Genomic DNA, 17440 nt, shown 5'->3' with positions numbered 1-17440 from the left:
CGGGTTTGCCAGGAGTCACAGTGCTGGGAGATGCCGTGTTGCCCCAGTCCTCCCCACATATGGGCTCTGAGGTTCCCTCCCGCTTGGGCACAGCCCTGGGGTGCATCTCTCTGTGGTGGTGATGTGCTGTGAGTGCGGGCTGTGCTGGTGGTCCCAAAAGTTGCACTTAAAAGGGTTACTTCATCACGTCAGTCACTCTCGATTTTCTCTCTCCTTAGATGCTTTCTCATCCTTTCTGGATTTTCCCATCTTTTCCATCCCCTCCTCTCCTTTCTCCCTCTGCCACTTTTCCATGTCTGTTGCGGTTCCTGTTGCTCCCTGTTCCTGGGCTCTGGCTGCACAGGCGGGCTGCAGGGCTGATGCTGGGGTGACCTCCTCCCTGCTTTGCAGGCCATCAGCTAGCTCCTGCTTGCAGGTGCCCTGTGAGTGTGCTGCTGGGTTGTGCATCACGCTTGCCTCTGGAAACTCCATTTCTGGCATGCTGGAGAAAGGGCTTGTTGAAGAGGTGGGAGTGTTTGGAGGTAGTGTGCATGAGGTGCTGTACCCTGACCCTTCTGGGACAGTCTCGGGGCTGCTGGCTGTGCTCATGTTTGCTGGCAGCTGGATCACACAGCGCTCCTGGCATACTCCTGGCTTATTTTAAGATACACAGAAGACAGGGAGATCACCAGCAGAGCTTCACAGAGGGCACATCACACCTAGCTAACTTGATGGTCTTCTATGGTAGAGTGGCAGCACTGGTAGAGAAGGGAAGAGCAACCAGTGCCATCTTTGTTGACTTGTGCATTGCCTTTGGTACAGTCCCACAGAACATCCTTGTCTCTGAATTGGATAGACAGGGATTTGATGGACACACTGTTTGGTGGCTAAAGTTGTCCAGGACAAGTGACATCTCTCAGGGGTCTGCGTTAGGACCAGGACTGTTCAATACCTTCAATAGAGATATGGGCAGAGATTGCACTCCCAGCAGTTTGTGCACAACACTGAGCTAAGTGGTGCAGCCAATACAACAGAAGGAAGGGATGGCATTCAGAGGGACCAGGATTGAGAGGTGGGCTCAGTGCAAGGTTCTGCACGTGGGTGGGGGTAATCACAAACATCAGTGTGGACAGGGGTATTAATGGGGTGAGAGCAGCCCTGCAGAGAAGGACTTGGGGTTCTGGAGGAGGGAAAGCTGACCTGAGCCAGCAGTGTGCAGCCCAGAAAGCCGCCAGCAGCCTGGGCTGCATCAGCAGAGGGGTGGCAGCAGGCAGGGAGGGGACTGTCCCCCTCTGCTCTGCCCTCGTGAGGCCCCACCTGGAGTCCTGCGTCCAGGCCTGGGGCCCCCAGCACAAGAAAGACGTGGGGCTGTTGGAGCGGGTCCAGAGGAGGGCACGAGGGTGCTGAGAGGGCTGGAGCACCTCTGCTGTGGAGACAGGCTGAGGGAGCCGGGGGTGTTCTGCCTGGAGAGGAGAGGAGACCTCACTGCAGCCATTGTGTTAGGACAAGGGGTGACAGATTTAAACTAAAAGAGGGGAGTTGGGATGAGATATGAGGAGGAAATCCTTCACCCAGAGGGCAGTGAGACTCTGGCACTGCTGCCCAGAGCTGTGGGTGCCCCATCCCTGGAGGTGCCTCAGGCCATGGATGGGCCCTGGGCAGCCCTGAGCTGGGGGGGCACTCAGCCCACGGCACGGATAGGGCTGGGAGTCTTTGAGGTCCCTTCCAACCCAACTGTGCTGTGATTCCATTACAATGTTTGAAGGCTCTTCTGTCACTGAGGTTCCTGAAAGGGGGCGGTGCTGTGCGGAGGCTGCAGGGCACAGTGTGACGTCCAGCACAGGCAGGCCCTGGCCCAGCCACTCCATGGCCGTGCCCAGGTGCCCCTGCCCATGCCTGGTGAGCAGGAGGATACGGGCAGCATACCTGGGGGCTGCCAGCTCACTGCCCACTCCCAGCGAGGACAGCCTGGTTTGAAACCAGTTCAGTGATGTTTTGTCTGTCAGCTGCGCTGGCCCTGCTTCCCTACCAGCACATTCCCCGTTGCTTCTGACAGATCACTGCAGTGCTGTCAGACCCATGTGCTGCAGGAGCAGGTGGGGAGGTGGGCGGGCGGTGCTGGGCTCAGTGCTGCTGTGTGCTGGCCACGGGGTTGGCACGGGGCGCTGTGCTGAGCCTGCAAATTCTGCATCCCTTTCCATAGTCGGGGCAGCCCTGTCCTGCAGGCGGAGTGTGCGGACGGCCGGAGGCGCTGACCCCCCTCTGTCGCTTTTCCCTCTGCAGCACTCAACGCTGTCACGCAAGTTCGTGGAGGTGATGTCCGAATACAACGCCACGCAGACCGACTACCGGGAGCGCTGCAAGGGCAGGATCCAACGGCAGCTGGAGATCAGTGAGTAACGCGGGGCCGTGTGCTGCGCCGGCTGCTGGGCCCTGGCGGGAGCACAGCAGGGCTGCGGGCAGCGGGGATGGCTGCTGTCATCTGAGGGTTTGTGGCTTAATGCCACGGTTGGTGCTTATTCAGCTGCTCAGCTTAAGGAAGGCAGAGGGCTGCTCCCTGCTGGGGGCTTCTGTTCCGGGTGTGCTGACGTAAGTAACAGGAGAGAAATGTGCTCTTGAGACTCGGGCACTCTGCCCCCAGCATTCCCCCTCGGAGCAGTCCTGATAAGCATTGCGATGGCTCTGAGCAGCGGCGGTGTCCTCTCCCTGCAGGTGGCCTCAGGTGACACCTCTGAGGCTGCAGCAGATGTGGCACTGAGACCCTCTGTGTAACGCAGAGAGCGTTGCTTGCTCTGGGGAATTGGTGGCGCCTGGTTAGCTTTAGAGAAATAGGTCATCTCCCAGCAAAGAAGAGCCACTACCATAGCTGGGGAAATAAGCACTAAGTCAGGGCAAGCAGATCACAGAATCATAGACTGGCCTGGGTTGAAAAGGCCCACCACGATCACCTAGTTCCAACCCCCTGCTATGTGCAGGGTCGCCAACCGCCAGCCCAGGCTGCCCAGAGCCACATCCAGCCGCATCCCCTGAATGCCTCCAGGGACGGGGCATCCACAACCTCCTTGGGCACCCTGCTCCAGTGCGTCACCACCCTCGGGGTGAAAAACTTCTTCCTCCTAATATCTAACCCAAACCTCCCCTGCCTCAGTTGAAAACCATTCCCCCTTGTCCTATCGCTACCCACCCTCGTAAACAGTCTATCCGCAGACTTTGCTAATTGGCAGAGAAGTACCATGGGTTTTTGTGATCAGAACATAAAAGCGCAAAGTGCAGTCCACTTGTTTGTTTTTGTTTTGTTTCTAATAAGTCAGTGCCTCTTCCCTTCAAACGTAGCTTGAACAACAAGGTAGGGCCGAAGAGGGTCCTGCAGGATCACCTCTGGAGTGGAAATGTCATCATGCCTGTGAATATGGGTGCTCGTGGGTATGGGCAGCTCCTGTGGAAAGCCAGGAGGAGGCTTCAGTGTGCACATTGCTCCTCCATGTGATGTATAGCGATAGCAAATGTTCATGCTGTCTGAGTGGAAGAGGGTCTGACACAAAGCTCAGCGAGCACTTGGCATTCAGTGGGAAGCAGGATGGAGAGTGTGTGTCAGCTCCTGCAGGTGGTGACATCTGTGAGCTCACAGCGTGCTGCAGGTGATACCAGCCGGAGGGGTGTCTTACAGCAGGCAGATGAAGTATCCCTCGTCTTCCCTTCTAAGAGAGGAAAAGATCTGGAAGGACTTATCCAAATTTTAACCATCTGCAGAGAAGCCGTGAAACAAACCTGAAAGGAACTAAGGAACTTTCCTCTGTTTTTTTCACGTTTTGGAAGGACTCTGCCACTCTGCTTACATCATGCAGTTCTTTGCCCATCATACACACATCATGTCATGCCAGCAGGGCACGGGGAAGAGGCTGCTCAGGGCTCACAGCGTTGAGTGCAGCCGTGTCCTATTAGTGACGCTGAGGGTCCTGCCTTCCTTGGGGGGAAGATGGTGTGCAGGGTCTGTGCTGGGGCAGTGAACAGATCTGTGCACGACCCCTTGGTTCCTGTGGCAGCAGAGAGCCTCTGGTGCCTTGTTAGCAGCAGCAGTGTGCTGAGGCTGTTGGGAGTGCTGCCTGCCATGCTGAGCTCAGCGGCTGTGCTGACTGCACACAACTGCCTCACGTAGTTCTGAGTTGCTGCAGCTGGATGGGCACAGCTGGCCTCTCATGGCAGCACAGCTGTGGTGTGATGAACTTTGTGCTGCCCCAAAGTCACTCCTGTGCTGTGGACAAGGTGCAGCCTCCAGGCGTCATGTTTTGCCTTAGTGTTAAAGCAAGCTCTTCGTAACCAGCTTCACCAGACCTCCACTCGTTAATCCACACGGTGCCCTGAATGCTCCAGGGCCTTTACCAGCCTTCTGCTCTGCAGAAGGGGAATGGGGCAGCAAGGAGACAGCGAGAGCCAGGGCAGCCCATCCTATCTGCCTGCAGACACAGTATCCCCTGGAGCTGGTCCTGCTGCTTGTCCTCAGGGCTGTCTCCAGGGCTTGCGTTGTTGGGATGCATCATACCTGGCACACTCCTTGTCACTGTGCTGGTGGCTGCTCAGTGTGGAACAGGATTGATGTGAGGGTCGGTAACGTTGTGCTGTTCCAGCCATTGTTTTCCTTCTCTGGATCTGGGTCAGCTTCAGCCAAGAGCAAGGAGCCAGCAGCCGCCCTGAAGAGCAGGCAGCCTGCCTTTGTGCAGGGCAGGGCTTCTTTCAGGGACTGGTTCATCTCTGTGGGCCATTAGAAGGAATGTGTTAACTCAAACATGAGAGGAGGTCCAACAAGAGTCACATGTTTTGATGGAGAAATGAGGTCCCTCAGTGTGGGAAGCAGGGTGGGCTGCGCTCTGCACCAGCAGGCTCAGGGTAGTCCTCCACCAAAGTTGAAGAAGTGCTCGCAGAGCAAGCTCTCATCTCCACAGAGGTCTTTCTGGAAGGATAACTCGCCCTAATTTGTTTGAGTCTTCAGAAATCTCTGGCTGACAGAAATGTCCCGGTTGCCAAAGCCTTTTTGGACTGCTTTATTTGGAGTTGCGGAAGGTTTTGTCTGGAGGTAGTCTTGCTTGCAATTAAGGAGGGTGTGTGTTTCCCTGGTTGCGTTGCTGGAAGTCATCAGGCTGTTCAGTCCCTCATAAAGCCTCACAGTGCTGCTCCTCACCCTCACTGCTTCTTTGCACTTATGCCTCACGGGCGGACCATCACTGCGCTCTGTGCTGTGCTCCCTGTGGGGCTGCAGTCCCCCACATCTCTGTGCTCTCTCTGCTCAGGTCCCAGTTTTTTGGTCATCCCAGGGATGGCCGCCTCGTGCCACCTCCAAAGCCGCACATTGCAGAGGGTGCTCACGGGGCAACATTTCCCCTCCCGCTCCCCTTCTCATCCTTGTTGCTGCGCTGAGCACGTGGCTAAGAAAGCCCACGGGAAGCCCCTGCATTGGGGTTGCTGCTGGGAAGGAGGCCACACGTTCCTGGCCTGGCTGTGGGCATAAACCCATTTGTTCGGTGGAGAATCAGAGCTGACGAGCATGGACTGCTAATGAAAAGCCTTTACTCCAGAGCACGCTGCTCACTGAGCATGCGTTCCCAGCGCTGGCAGAGCAGTGCACATGAAGTCCCCGGGATCAGCAGCCTGCTCCCATCCCACACTGCAGTGCTGTGTCCAGCCCCACACTGCCATCGTCTCCTTGGTTGTGCTGCAGGGCAGGGGTTTGCAGCCAGGTACGGCCCCGTTCAGAGATGCCCTGGGCTCATACCAGAGAACGTTGCTGTCCCTTTTGATGCCCGCTAAGAGAGCCCGTGGGCAGTGTGTGGTGGGGGATGCCGTGCCAGACCTCAGCCTTTCCTTGCAGTCTTTCAGGCGGGCTGGGATGTGTTCCTGTTCTCCCTTCAGTGCATAGGGTTTGGGCTCCCAGAGAGCTCCAGCCAGGGCTGCAGCACCCAGTGTGCAGGTGGAGCTGGCTGTCCACCAGGGTGGCCGTGCAGTCCATCCTCCTCTTGAGTTGCTGCTCTCGATCTCATCACTACTGTCTGTGCTCAGGGAGCTCAGTTCTGCTCCTTGGAGATGGCTGGAGCCAGCAGACCCCTGTGTAGGGCTGCTGGGGCTGTAACCGGGGCAGGAACTCCCACTGACTCCTGTGTGTTGCTTGCAGCTGGCAGGACCACCACCAGCGAGGAGCTGGAGGACATGCTGGAGAGTGGCAACCCGGCAATCTTCTCCTCTGGGGTAAGTACCACAGGTCAGCCCTGCTCCCAGCCTGCAGCCATGCCAGCCTCTGTCCCTGGGGGAGTTTTCTGGTGGCTCTGCCCCAAGCACTGCCCCGCAACATGGACGTGGGCACGTGCAGAGTGCTGCCAGGGTCTGTCTGCCTCAGGAGGTGCACTCCTTCCCAGCCCTCCCCTCGGCCCTCCTGGTGCCCCATCCCAGCAGTGAGGGGCTGCGCTGAGCCGCATGCTGGCCGTGTCTCCCCGCAGATCATTATGGATTCCAACATCACCAAGCAGGCTCTGAACGAGATCGAGACGCGACACAGTGAGATCATCAAACTGGAGAACAGCATCCGAGAGCTGCATGACATGTTCATGGACATGGCCATGCTGGTGGAGAGCCAGGTAGGGATGGCCGTGGCTCAGAGCCCAGCTCACCGCGGGGCTGGAGGGGAGCGGGGCCGGGGCGCAGCGGGCACAGGGACAGGCAGCACGGGGCAGCCCGTGGGCACACCTTCCCCACGCAGCCCCCTACCGGGTGGGCACTGTGGGGAGAGGGGTTCTGTGCATGGGGTGGGAGGTGCGGGGGTGGCGTAGGAGGGCAGCGGGTGTCCTGCACCTGGCTGCGGACCAGTTCTTGTCCCTGGAGCTGGGCACCGGCACTGGGGGATCTGTGTGGGACTGGGCCCCACTGCAGAGCCTGGTGAGCCCCAGGCCCATGCGTCCGTGTCTCTGCTCACCCCCCTTCTTGCCCGCCATGCTGTCGTGGCCTGAGGAGACATCGGTGCAGGTAAAACCTCACCTGGCCTTCGCCAGTGCTGCATGCTCGGCTCTGCATGGCTGCACTCTGCATGTCTACGGTTCTTGTGTGGCACTGGGGCCGGCCCAAGGACCTGGGGTGAGGGTGGAGGTGTCTGTGCATCCTGCCCATGGCACACCGAGCCCTCTGCATCTCTACTGCTCTTCCCTGATGTCTGCAGGGCGTTGGGCTGGAGCTAATGGGCCAGGCCAGGCCAGATTCCCAGGGGCAGGTCACAGGGGTAGTGCCATCTGCCTCTGAGAGAAGAGTCTTTTTCTCTCTCCCCCCTCACTGGCCCCAGTGTGAGCAGAGTGTCGGTCTGTGCAGGGCTGCCCTCTACTTGTTCAGAGCTGCCAGGTCCTGTGTCCCCACAGTGCCATTACTTTGGGCTCCCTGTGCCTTGTCACCACTGCTGGAAACCCTGCCTGTCCCCACTACATCCTGGTTCCCTACGAGGCCTATGGACACTGAGTACCCCATGGTACACACAGATGGTTGGAGACAAGGAGTGCCCTTTGGGTGACACGGGGCACCATGACCATTCCTGACCTTGTGTGCTGCCAGTAACCGTACTGCCACCCCATAGCCCTGCAGGTCTGGGAACAGCAGGAACAGTGACCCAAGGATGCTGTGTGGTGCCTGTGTGGGAAGGGGCACTACCAGCCCTCACCTGCCTTCTCTGGGAGAAGCAGAGGCACAGAGCTGTGCAGTTGCCCTGCTGTAACCACCAGATTGTGCCAGTGCCTTGCATTGCCCCGTAGGGTGGGGGGCTCTGAGCTGCTGGCACAGGGGAGGCAGGGAGCAGAGGAGCACTGTATCTTGGCAGCTGCTGCTCTGCCCCAGACATGGCACTGGTGTGCACAGGAAGCAGTTGCAGCTGAGAAAAGAGCATTGTAGATCTGCTGGTCATGACCCCCAGCTCTGTGCCATGTGGAGGATGTTGGGGTTCAAGCCCCCTCCTTGCCCCTGGAAAGCGCATCATTGACACCTGTAGGGGCTGAAGGGTGTGGGTGAGCTGGGGGGCACGTCCCCAGACCCCAGGGCAGAGTGGGGCAGAGCAGCAGTTCCTGCAGGACCCGGTGCTCTGGACTCACCAGCCTCGCTCCAGGAGACTCTGCTCTTCTGCAGGGTGCTTGTGCAGATCAGAGCAGTCATCCGTGCATGCTCGTGGCTTTGTGAGCATCCCACGTGGTGCTGCAGGTGTGCTTTTGGCTCTCGTCCTCTATCCCTCCTGCTTCTCCGGTGTGCAGCACAATGTCAGTGCACTCTTCCATGGTCGTGGTGCTCACCTGGGCCATGGCTGGTGCGGCCCCCGGGCTGGGACTGGGCTGGGGAACCCCTTGACCCGTGCTTGCCACCCTGTTGGCCACACACAGAGGTTCCGGCCTTCTCGGACAAAGTCTGTGGTCTGAGCCCTGACCCCAGGGCTGCCCGGGGTGCCCGCTGCCTGCGTGCCTGCAGCAGAAGGGTGACGGTCCCTCTCTCCTTCGCAGGGCCAGGGATGGGCAGGGCGATGGCTGCACGGTGCGGGAGAGCGGCGAGGAAGGAAGAAGCTCATATCTGCATGCACGGGCGGGTGGGCTCTGTCCCTGCTCTGCAGGGTGAGATGATCGACCGCATCGAGTACAACGTGGAACACTCTGTGGACTATGTGGAGCGAGCTGTGTCCGACACCAAAAAAGCAGTGAAGTACCAGAGCAAAGCCAGACGGGTGAGTGGCGGCACGGGCTGGCAGGGCTGGGGCTGAGCGCCCAGACACGGGCAGGCAGCACTGGGGGGTCGGCTGTGGGGCAGGGCTGCCACATGGCGGGAGGAAAAGGGACAGGAAGGACCCCAAAGGCCGGGCCGGCTGTGGGCCTAAAGGAGGTGGAGGCAGTGGAGAAAGCCAGTGGTAGAGCTCTGACCCCAAGCACTGCCCTATTCCCCGAGCTGAAGGGGTGTCGGGCCCTGTGCTGCTGCTCAGAGCCCGGGGGGCAGGGCAGGCCCCAGCAGCCAGCACTCACGGCCCCTTCTCCCCTCTCTCCCTGTCGGTGCTGGGACACCCGAGCAGAAGAAGATCATGATCATTATCTGCTGCGTGATCCTGGGCATCGTCATCGCCTCCACCTTCGGCGGCATTTTCGGCTAGACTCCCCCGACAGGACTGCTTGTGTGTGACGGACGGAGCTGCGCGTGTTGTGGGGCCGGAGCGAACCACGCAGCCCCGGAGCCCCCCAGCAGCATTTCAGTTTCTAATGCATGGTTGTTTGTGATGCTGTGTGTGCGGTGCGGTGCATCTGTGTGGAGGGAGCGCCGGCCCCGGGGCGCAGATGGGGTGCAGGGGATAGTGATGGGTGCGAGGGGGACCTTCAGGGCAACCCGAGCTCTCATCACTGCTCAGCGTGGGAGGCTGCCGGGAGCAGGGAACGGAGGTACCTTTGGGCACTGTGCCAGGCCAGGAGCCTGTCGGTGACACCCAGAGATGAGACCAACACGGGGTGTTACAGGCTCCTCAGGAGCACAGAGCCCAGTCAGCCTTCCCCCAGCTTTTCCCATCACCTCCAGCCAAATCACCTGTCACCTCTCACCTTCCCATCACCTGTCGGCCGCATCTGTGCTTGCAAACCACTTTCATTAGGTTGCTTCTCATCCAGGGCGCTTCCCAGGGCTGTGCTCTGCCAGGCCCTCCATCCCCGCCGCTCCGCTGCAGGTGCCCGGTGCTGCTGCTGGGTGTGCTGCTGCTGCCGGTGGGTGCTGCACGGTGGGTGGCTCTGTTCCAACCCTGCCCAGTGGAGCAGCGTGGGGTGAGGAGCTGCTGCTGAAGCCTGGGGATGGGGACAGCTGCATGGGCTCAGTGCTGCAGCTCAGTACCGGGCTGGCAGAGCAAGAGGTCACAGGGACTTTAAGGGCAGCGAGTTCCACTGGCTGCTTGCCCTGCTCCACATCCTTGTTCTTTTCTCAGCTCCGGCACACGGTGACCCCAGCTTTTACCACCCCCAGGCCCGGGCTCTGGTTGTCAGTGTTAGATCGCTCTGACACCCACAGCCCCAGTGGTGCTCACTGGGAGCCAGGCTGTGCCCAGTGCAGCACCTCCACACAGCGCCCTCGGGCTGGGGGCTGGAGGCAGGAGGGCTTGCTCCTGTCACAGTCCCAGGGAGCAGCCCTTGTTGAATCCACCCCCCACAAACTAGGAGCAGCAACCTTCCTCCCCCTCATTTTCTTCCTCCTTTGTGCCACCAGCTCCTGAGCAGGGCAGTGCCTGGCTGCTCCTTCCAAGTCTGCCACATCTTAGCATCTGCCTGCCACCTTGTCCTGGGACAGTGCCCTGCTGCCTGCCCTTCCCCAGGCCACCCGGTGAGATGCCACACACCTGTGGGTTGCAGCCACGTGCTGCCCGCTGCGGCAGAGGGGCCTGCATTGCCACTGGGCTGTCATCTCCATGCTCCTGCCTCAGGACGGTTGCAGGGCTCTGCCCTCATGTTCCTCAGGGGACTGCAGTGCTGTGGCTTGCTCATGAAGTGCCAAAGCACCGTGGAGGAGCTTCAGCAGGGCAGGTGCCTGGTGCCAAGCTTGCAGTCATGCACTGCGGCGGAGGTTGGACGTGAGCTCAGGCGCTGATAGCATAAAAGGGGCACTGTGGCGGCACACACAGCTGCAGGTGGAATGCTGTTTCCCCACTTCAGCCAGGGCCAGATGAGTGCACCCAGCTTCCGCATTCCCCAAGGCCTGAGGGGTTCGAGCTGCACTGCAGGGTGAGGGCAGACCTTGCTGGAGCTGAGCCCTGCTCCCACGCACCTCCATCCTGTCTGGTGCTGCAGTGCTGGCACCAGCCTCGCGCAGTGTGCTGTCAGATGGAAGGTGCAGGCCGTTGGCCATAGCTAGGATGCAGTGCTCCCTGCCACCATCACCAAAGGTCCCACCACGTGGCCCCTGCTTGCATTTGGCTGCTGATGGGGACCGTGTCCAGCCTGACCCCCCGTACTGCCCAGCCCAAACCCCCAGCAGCTGTGGCTGTCAGACCATCCAAGACTGGAGCCCCCTTCTTTCACAGTCCTGTGGTAACTGGTGTGAGCTCCAGCGCTGCAGCCTGCGTGGGCATGAGGGTCTGGAGCACTGGGATTGCTGCCAGCTGGGGCAGAGTGGGTGTGAAGCTCCCCTCCAGGGTGGGAGTTCGGCATGGGCACAGCCTTTGCTTTGTAGGCATGTCTGGCAACGGGGGACGGAGCTGGGGCTGACATGCAAGTTCCTGCTCCTGCAGTTTGCACTCTGCCACGTCAAGCGATGGAGAGCACCAGGCCCCCCACGGGAAGCAATAACACTACTGCTGGTAACACTGCTCTTAGGCAGGCAGGCAAGAAAGTTCGTCTCAGGCTCCCCCCGCAGCAATGCCCACTGCTAGCACAAGGGGGTACTTTTCTTCCAACATGTGGTTCCTGTGGCACAAGCTCACATGACATCAGGGCTGCAGCCTGCCCCAGCAAAGGCACGAGGCCCAGAATAGTGCTGGGGGGAACTGACACTTGTTCCTTGTGAGCACTGCCACTGTGGAGCCGATTCTGCCACTGGCACATCACTGGGTTTGTGCAGGCAGCAGTGGCTGCAGGCTCTGACGTGAGGGAGGCAGAGAAGCACACTGCCATCGCTGCCCCGCAGGCTGTCTCGCACTGCCCTCACTGTGAGGGGAGGGTGTTCTGGTGCAATAATTACCCCTGCACTATGGGAAGCCCCGTTCAGTTCCTTTTTACCTGCCTGTCATTGCATGTACAGACCAAATCACCAACAGCGTGGTTGTGCTTTGGGGAAATATTTCATTTTTTCTTTGTAACCTCCAACCTCAGCCCACTTGTCCTTTGGGTTCCACCACCTCTGTTCTAAGTGCCACCTGCCCTCCCAGCGCCGGGAGCATGTCAATGCAGTATTTTACGAGCAGTGTGGGGCACACACAGCTTGCACTTGAACTGAGGATTGTTTTGGGTTTTTTTTTTTTTAGGTTTTTTTTTCTGTTGTTGTTGTTGTTTTGTTTTTTTTTTTTTTTTTAGTAAGTAACGTACTTGAAGGCTTTCCGAGCCCCCTGTGGAGTTGTACTGTTGCTGTACTGTGAGCTAAGTGTCCTTGTTTTCTATGTGGATCTTGACCCTGGCTTGCTCTGTCTCACTGGGCTGGATGACACTGTATTGTTGCCTCTTATCTCCTTCACCCTTTCCCCCCTTTCCCACTCTGCTGGCCTGCCTTTCTTCTCCCAAAAGCTTTGGGTGCAAAACAGCTTCCCATTTTGTGGAATTTTTATGTAGAATAAACATTTGTAACTGTATAGCTCTGGCTGGCACCTCTATTAAAAGGGAAGGGTGGAGGTGACAGGGAGCAAGGGTTGGGGCGGGGAGACTCCAACACCCCCAGAGCAGTAACGCAGATGAGGGGGCCTGATGTGAAGAGTATGCAAGAGGAATCACCACAGGAGAGCTCAAATAACAGTTGTGCCCACCTGCCCAAAAGATTTGCACTCATGGCACACACACCCTCTAATACTGCCTGGCTACCACCTTGCACACAGAGGGGAAGCTGGCAGGGAACCAGCTACTCTGTTTCCTACCTCAGCGCTCCCCGGCACTGACATGACACAGGAGACCAGCAACTCTTTCAACTTATTGACTGTTTAGAGAAGAGTCCGCATATAATGTTCTGAGCTTGCCTAAAGCTCCAGATGGCTCAGTGCCCTGTTGGGAAGATGAGCAATGTCATGGCAGACTCCAAGTGGCCAGAACACTGCCCTGCAATCCCTTCACAAAGAAAACAGCTGGAAGCTTTGTAGTTAGCAGTTTGGCTGCACCTGAGCCCGTCTACATTTGCTGAGACAGGTCACCGTGGCTCCTGCAAGTCCCAGGCCTGGGAAGCCCATCAGGGCCATCCACAAGAGGCTCACTAGTGAGGCCAACACACAATCTTCCGCGTCAACAAATGTCCACAGCAATTCAGAACTGAGGGCGGCGCTTCCGACCTGTGTATTTTGTGTCTGCCCGCACTTCCCTGGGGAGAAAAGCAAAGAGCAATTCAGTGTGATCCACAGGTCAACTCTGGGACAGGAAGGGAAGACAGTTCATGGCAGGAGTCTAAGTGGGTGACAGCAAGCCAGGCCAGCACAGTCAGCCCCAGCTGAGGCAGGACCCAGCTAAACTTACTTGCCCTGTCGTCGTCTGCGTTCTTTCTTCTCAAGAATCCAGTCACGGCTTTTCTTCACAGATTTGCCCTTGGCATTTCTGAACCGTATCCTACAGAGAGAGCAGAAAGCAGCTAGGGAGGAGCTGCGGTGGGGGCATAGTTCTATGCTCTGGAGGATTTCCACTCAAAACCAGCAAGGTGTGGCCAAACAGTCCAACCCCGTCCAACCCCATACACTGCTGCAGGAGGGAGGCTGCCACCAGCCCTGGCTCTGAGCAGAAACACCTACCCTTCACAGCTGCAGCAGGTCAAAACTCCCCTGTGCTGTATCTGACACCTCACATGCTGACCTCTGGGATTTCACAAGAATACAGGCTCAAGCAAAGCCATCCTTGTCTGCTCTACTCTAAATGCAGCAAAGGCCCCAACTTCCCAACAAGTTGTCAGCTCTGTTACAGCCTTAGAAGATGAGGTACCCTCCGAACTGAGTGAGCGGAGCACAGCAGTGTAAGAGGCAGGAAAACATGACAGCCACCAGCTCCTGGCAGCCACGACGACTTTCCTCTGGTTTTTGTTCTCTGTCTCTTCCCACTGGCTGCAGGAGGGGCTCCTCCTTGCAACGCTACCATGGGAGGAGACCTGGCTAGAAGGAAAAACCACCCAAGCTGCTGCTGTGCAATCACAGCAAAAAACCAAAATTCACTGAGGAAGGAATGGAATATAAGACTTCAGACACAGCCTTCCCACCAAGAAAAGCAATGCTTGGCATAAGTCAGCACTGTAAACAACTTCCCTCCCACCATCACTGCCCCATGCTGCAGCACTGAGCGCCAGACAGAAGTGCACCTCCAACTAATTGCTCAGCTGCAGTTTCACAGCGAGCATCGAGACAGCTCCCTGATACCAGTGCAAAGCTCTCTGGTTGAAGCAGCTTCTGCTGCTTATTTCCTGAAGGGCACAATCATGCCCTTCAGCATGACAGAGCAGTGCCCATCTGGGCTGCAGAGAGCTGTCCCAGTGCCCCCATCCCCTCCCTCCAGCTACTTCATGCATGGCAGCACCACGGTCCTCAGCCAGCAAAGCTTACACCCCCTGACACTTGGGGACAACTTCACTAAACACACAATACCTCTCTTGGGTGAATTTTGCCTGGTGTATCTCTTCTCCATCAGCGCACTCAGTACCAAGGCCCTGAAAAACAAAAACAAGATCTTTCATCTGGAGAAGACAGAGTCAATGGTCACTGTCATCTAATTATAGGGAGCAGTGCTTTGCCAGGGGAAGGACTGTGGCAGAAGCAAGCTGATCTCCCAGAAATTGTGGCAAAGAAACATGAATAAAGCTGTATCTGCATACATGGGGCTGCCTCCCACCCACAGCTCTTCCACATCAGCCAGCAGCCACTTCTGCTGCTTGGCTGAGTTCCTTACCTTTGGTAATGTGCCAGATGCCCCAACAAAGAGACAGAGGAAGAACCTGAAAGAACAAGAGTGAGGAACGTGAAGCTAGAAGTCTATACGCGATTCCCAGTTCTGAAGCAAGACTGTCAGCTTTTATAGCAGAGTCAGATCCAAGCTGTCATCTCTGTCCAGGACTGTATCCTGGGAGAAAGGAACACAGCTCACAATAATAACTGCTGAAGCTATTATTATTATTATTATAAGCTGCTGAAGCATCACCCCACACATGCCCATACACAAAGATACAGGACTCACTTCTTAGCTTTGGCACTGTTGGGGTAATCTATGACCATTCCACCAGTAAAGCCAGCTCTCATGGCTTGGGCTGTGATGAGCTCCAGCTGAAAAAAGGAGCATGAACAAATGACATTTATTTAGCAGCCACCACCAGTGATGCCCAGCCCTCTGTGGTCAGACACAGCTAACTGTGCATGCCAAAGACAGGTCAGCCCTGCTCCTGTTAAACCCTGTCCCAAGCCCTCAACTCTGCAGTAGAATCCAGACAAAAGCCTGCAGCATTTCCTTAGTTCTCCCTGCACCTCTGCCTACCCTGGGTTAACTGGAAGAGCAGACTCTGAGAAGGATACAGGGAGGGATTTTCCAGCCCTGGGAAATTACAGTACAGCACTGATGACCACAGCCCAGTCTTCAAACCCATCACACAAAGAAACACACAGCACAGCAGCTGCAGATCACATCCTGCCAATTCCTTGGATTTTAAGGCTCAGCCCAAGACCAACCATGAACAGGGGAAAGGACGTAGGGCATTCTGCTTATTGTTGGTTTTTTTCCCCTCTAGTTCTTACAGAGCTTTACAGGTGGGAGGAATGACATAAACAAAGACCAGTGTGGGAAAATCCAATGCATCCTGAGCCTTAAACATGCATGTAGTTTCTCTGCTGTACCTGTTCTGAGTTCTCAGGGTACAGCTGCAGTACGGCTCGGGATCCTCGGGCCTATGGGAAACAAGGTCAGTCACAAGCATGGCTTAGAGCAGGTTTCCCCTCTTGTTGCCCAGTCCACATCCCCCAGGAAGCCTCCTGGAGAACTTTCACAGGAGAGCAGCTCAGATGGCAGAGCCGGAGTCACCAGAGCACAGCAAGGCACAGAGCTAGCAGCAGGAACTGCAGAAACACAGCCACTGTGCAGATAGGGAAGCAGTTAAGAAATGGGTGCTGTAGCTAATACTACATGTCAGTTACTCAGTGTCTTGCTACAAGGCACTGCTGGGGATACCAAAATAGGCAGAGGGCTATGAGAGAGCATGACACTTACCAAGGCAGTATAAAGAGTTGAAAAGAACCAATAAAGGCGTTTTGGAGGACTATGTGACTTCTTGTCAGCGTTACAAAGCCACTGCACTGCAGAAATACTGCAAAAGAAATCAAAACCCACAGGACACTGAGCCAGCAATTCTTCAGCAGAGCCTCCCACCTCCCTTTGAACATCCTTTTAGCACTGAGCATGTGCTCGGCTTCAGAGAAAATTATTCACTTTTCTCCATATAACCTCGCCTTGCTTTGCAGAAAATACAGTACAGAGACTCACTAAGTCATGCCACAAACCAACCTGGTGCAGCAGTTACTCAAGCACAAAAGGAACAACAGACCTCTCCTCTAGGCCACGTGCTCAGATAATATGGGGCTTGGTCGTGGCCCTTGCATAGCCCATAAGCAGCCACACAGGTTTTGCCAGAGTGACCCCAAACAGAGCACAAAGCTTGGTAACAGAGAACCCCTGCTCCTTCCCAGTACCTTTAAAAAGCATTCTCTAATAAAAGTGTTGATTTCCTCCAGGCCTTCACCCCAAAACCAACCATAAACCTTCGCTCAGCTGTGAGGCCGGTCCCTCGATTAACAGTACTGAAATGCTTTGGTGCACATCTCAACTCACCTGAAAGTACACCGCCTTTCATTTATTTAGTCCAGTCATCCTCCTGATTCACTGTCACAGAAACAGTCAGACAGCCCACAGAGCTGCACACTGCACGTGCCAGCAGAGCGAGGAGAGTCACACTCCTCTCTTACACGACATGAGCACACTGCACAACGTGGAATACGGCTGTTATGCAGACTATCAGGAGAGCTCGTTCAGGTGCTCAAACTCACCTGATGCAGCCATCAAACGTTCCAGGCCTGAAGGGAATGCCATCGCCCATATCTGCGAGGAGCAGGTCTCCTTCAACCTCCCTCTCCACAGCCACATCTGTGCAGGGAGCGCAGCGCAGGGCTCAGCGCACGGCCGCAGCGCTCCCTGCAGGGAGGGGGGTGCGGCGGGACGCTCACCCAGCATGGCGCGGCTGATGTCCACCCCGATCCAGCAGTGCCCCTCCTCGGAGATGTGCTCCCCGCTCAGTCCGGAGCCGCAGCTGCACACGGGAGGGGGACAACGGCAGTTCGCGGTGTCCTCCCGGGACGGCCCCACCCCGCCCGCCGCGCACCCCGCGCTGCTCACCCCACGTCCAGGAGGAGGCACGGCCGCCCCTCGGGCAGCGCCAGCAACTCCACGGCCCGCGCCGCCATCTGCGCCTGGATCTCGGCCACGCGGGAGCTGCGGGGCGAAGGCGGTGGGTCAGCGGAGGCACTGCGGCACACGCGGAGCCCCCAACACGCGCCGGGCCCTCAGCCCACCCCGGTCCCACCGCCCGCCGTACTTCTGAGTGTATTTCCGCGCCTCCGTCTCATCGTAGAACTGCAACAACAAAAGGGAGGAAGGCGTGAGCGCGGGCCCGGCCCGGAGAACCCGCCCGGCCCGACCCGACCCGGTCCGCCCGCACCAGTTCGGGGGGCCCGCGGTGCTCCGGCCGCCGCCCGCTGCTCGCCATGCTGTGCGATGACGTCACCACACGG

At 57.4% G+C, this 17440-nt stretch overlaps 2 protein-coding genes across 4 annotated transcripts in view; one reads left to right on the top strand and one right to left on the bottom strand.

Moving 5' to 3' along the window:
* The window catches only part of STX1A (syntaxin 1A), a 47594-nt gene extending 35308 nt beyond the window's left edge, over positions 1 to 12286 (top strand). For 2 of the 3 annotated variants that reach the window (XM_015295897.4, XM_040650334.2), the window contains exons 6-10: positions 2263 to 2371; positions 6143 to 6216; positions 6465 to 6602; positions 8597 to 8707; positions 9047 to 12286. In XM_015295897.4, coding sequence (XP_015151383.3) covers positions 2263 to 2371; positions 6143 to 6216; positions 6465 to 6602; positions 8597 to 8707; positions 9047 to 9124 — 510 coding nt within the window. In that variant the 3' untranslated portion in view covers positions 9125 to 12286. Of the gene's footprint in view, positions 1 to 2262; positions 2372 to 6142; positions 6217 to 6464; positions 6603 to 8489; positions 8708 to 9046 lie in introns of all 3 variants that reach the window. The other variant, XR_006931812.1, reaches the window with a different exon arrangement.
* A 319-nt stretch (positions 12287 to 12605) lies between these two features.
* Positions 12606 to 17425, bottom strand: WBSCR22 (Williams-Beuren syndrome chromosome region 22). The gene is made up of 12 exons (NM_001039332.2): positions 17368 to 17425; positions 17245 to 17282; positions 17046 to 17141; positions 16877 to 16959; positions 16700 to 16796; positions 15867 to 15963; positions 15497 to 15547; positions 14847 to 14932; positions 14562 to 14607; positions 14261 to 14322; positions 13152 to 13241; positions 12606 to 12999 (listed from the first exon to the last, which is right to left on the bottom strand). Exons 1-12 carry the CDS (start codon positions 17413 to 17415, stop codon positions 12945 to 12947), a joined length of 849 nt encoding a protein of 282 aa, NP_001034421.2. The 5' UTR covers positions 17416 to 17425; the 3' UTR covers positions 12606 to 12944.
* Positions 17426 to 17440: the final 15 nt, after the last annotated feature.

This window comes from Gallus gallus, chromosome 19, assembly GCF_016699485.2.
Source record: "Gallus gallus isolate bGalGal1 chromosome 19, bGalGal1.mat.broiler.GRCg7b, whole genome shotgun sequence".
In the NCBI taxonomy this organism is placed as follows: Eukaryota; Metazoa; Chordata; class Aves; order Galliformes; family Phasianidae; genus Gallus; species Gallus gallus.
The sequence above is the reverse complement of the archived record's forward strand: the minus strand, read 5'-3'. Positions and strand labels throughout refer to the sequence as shown.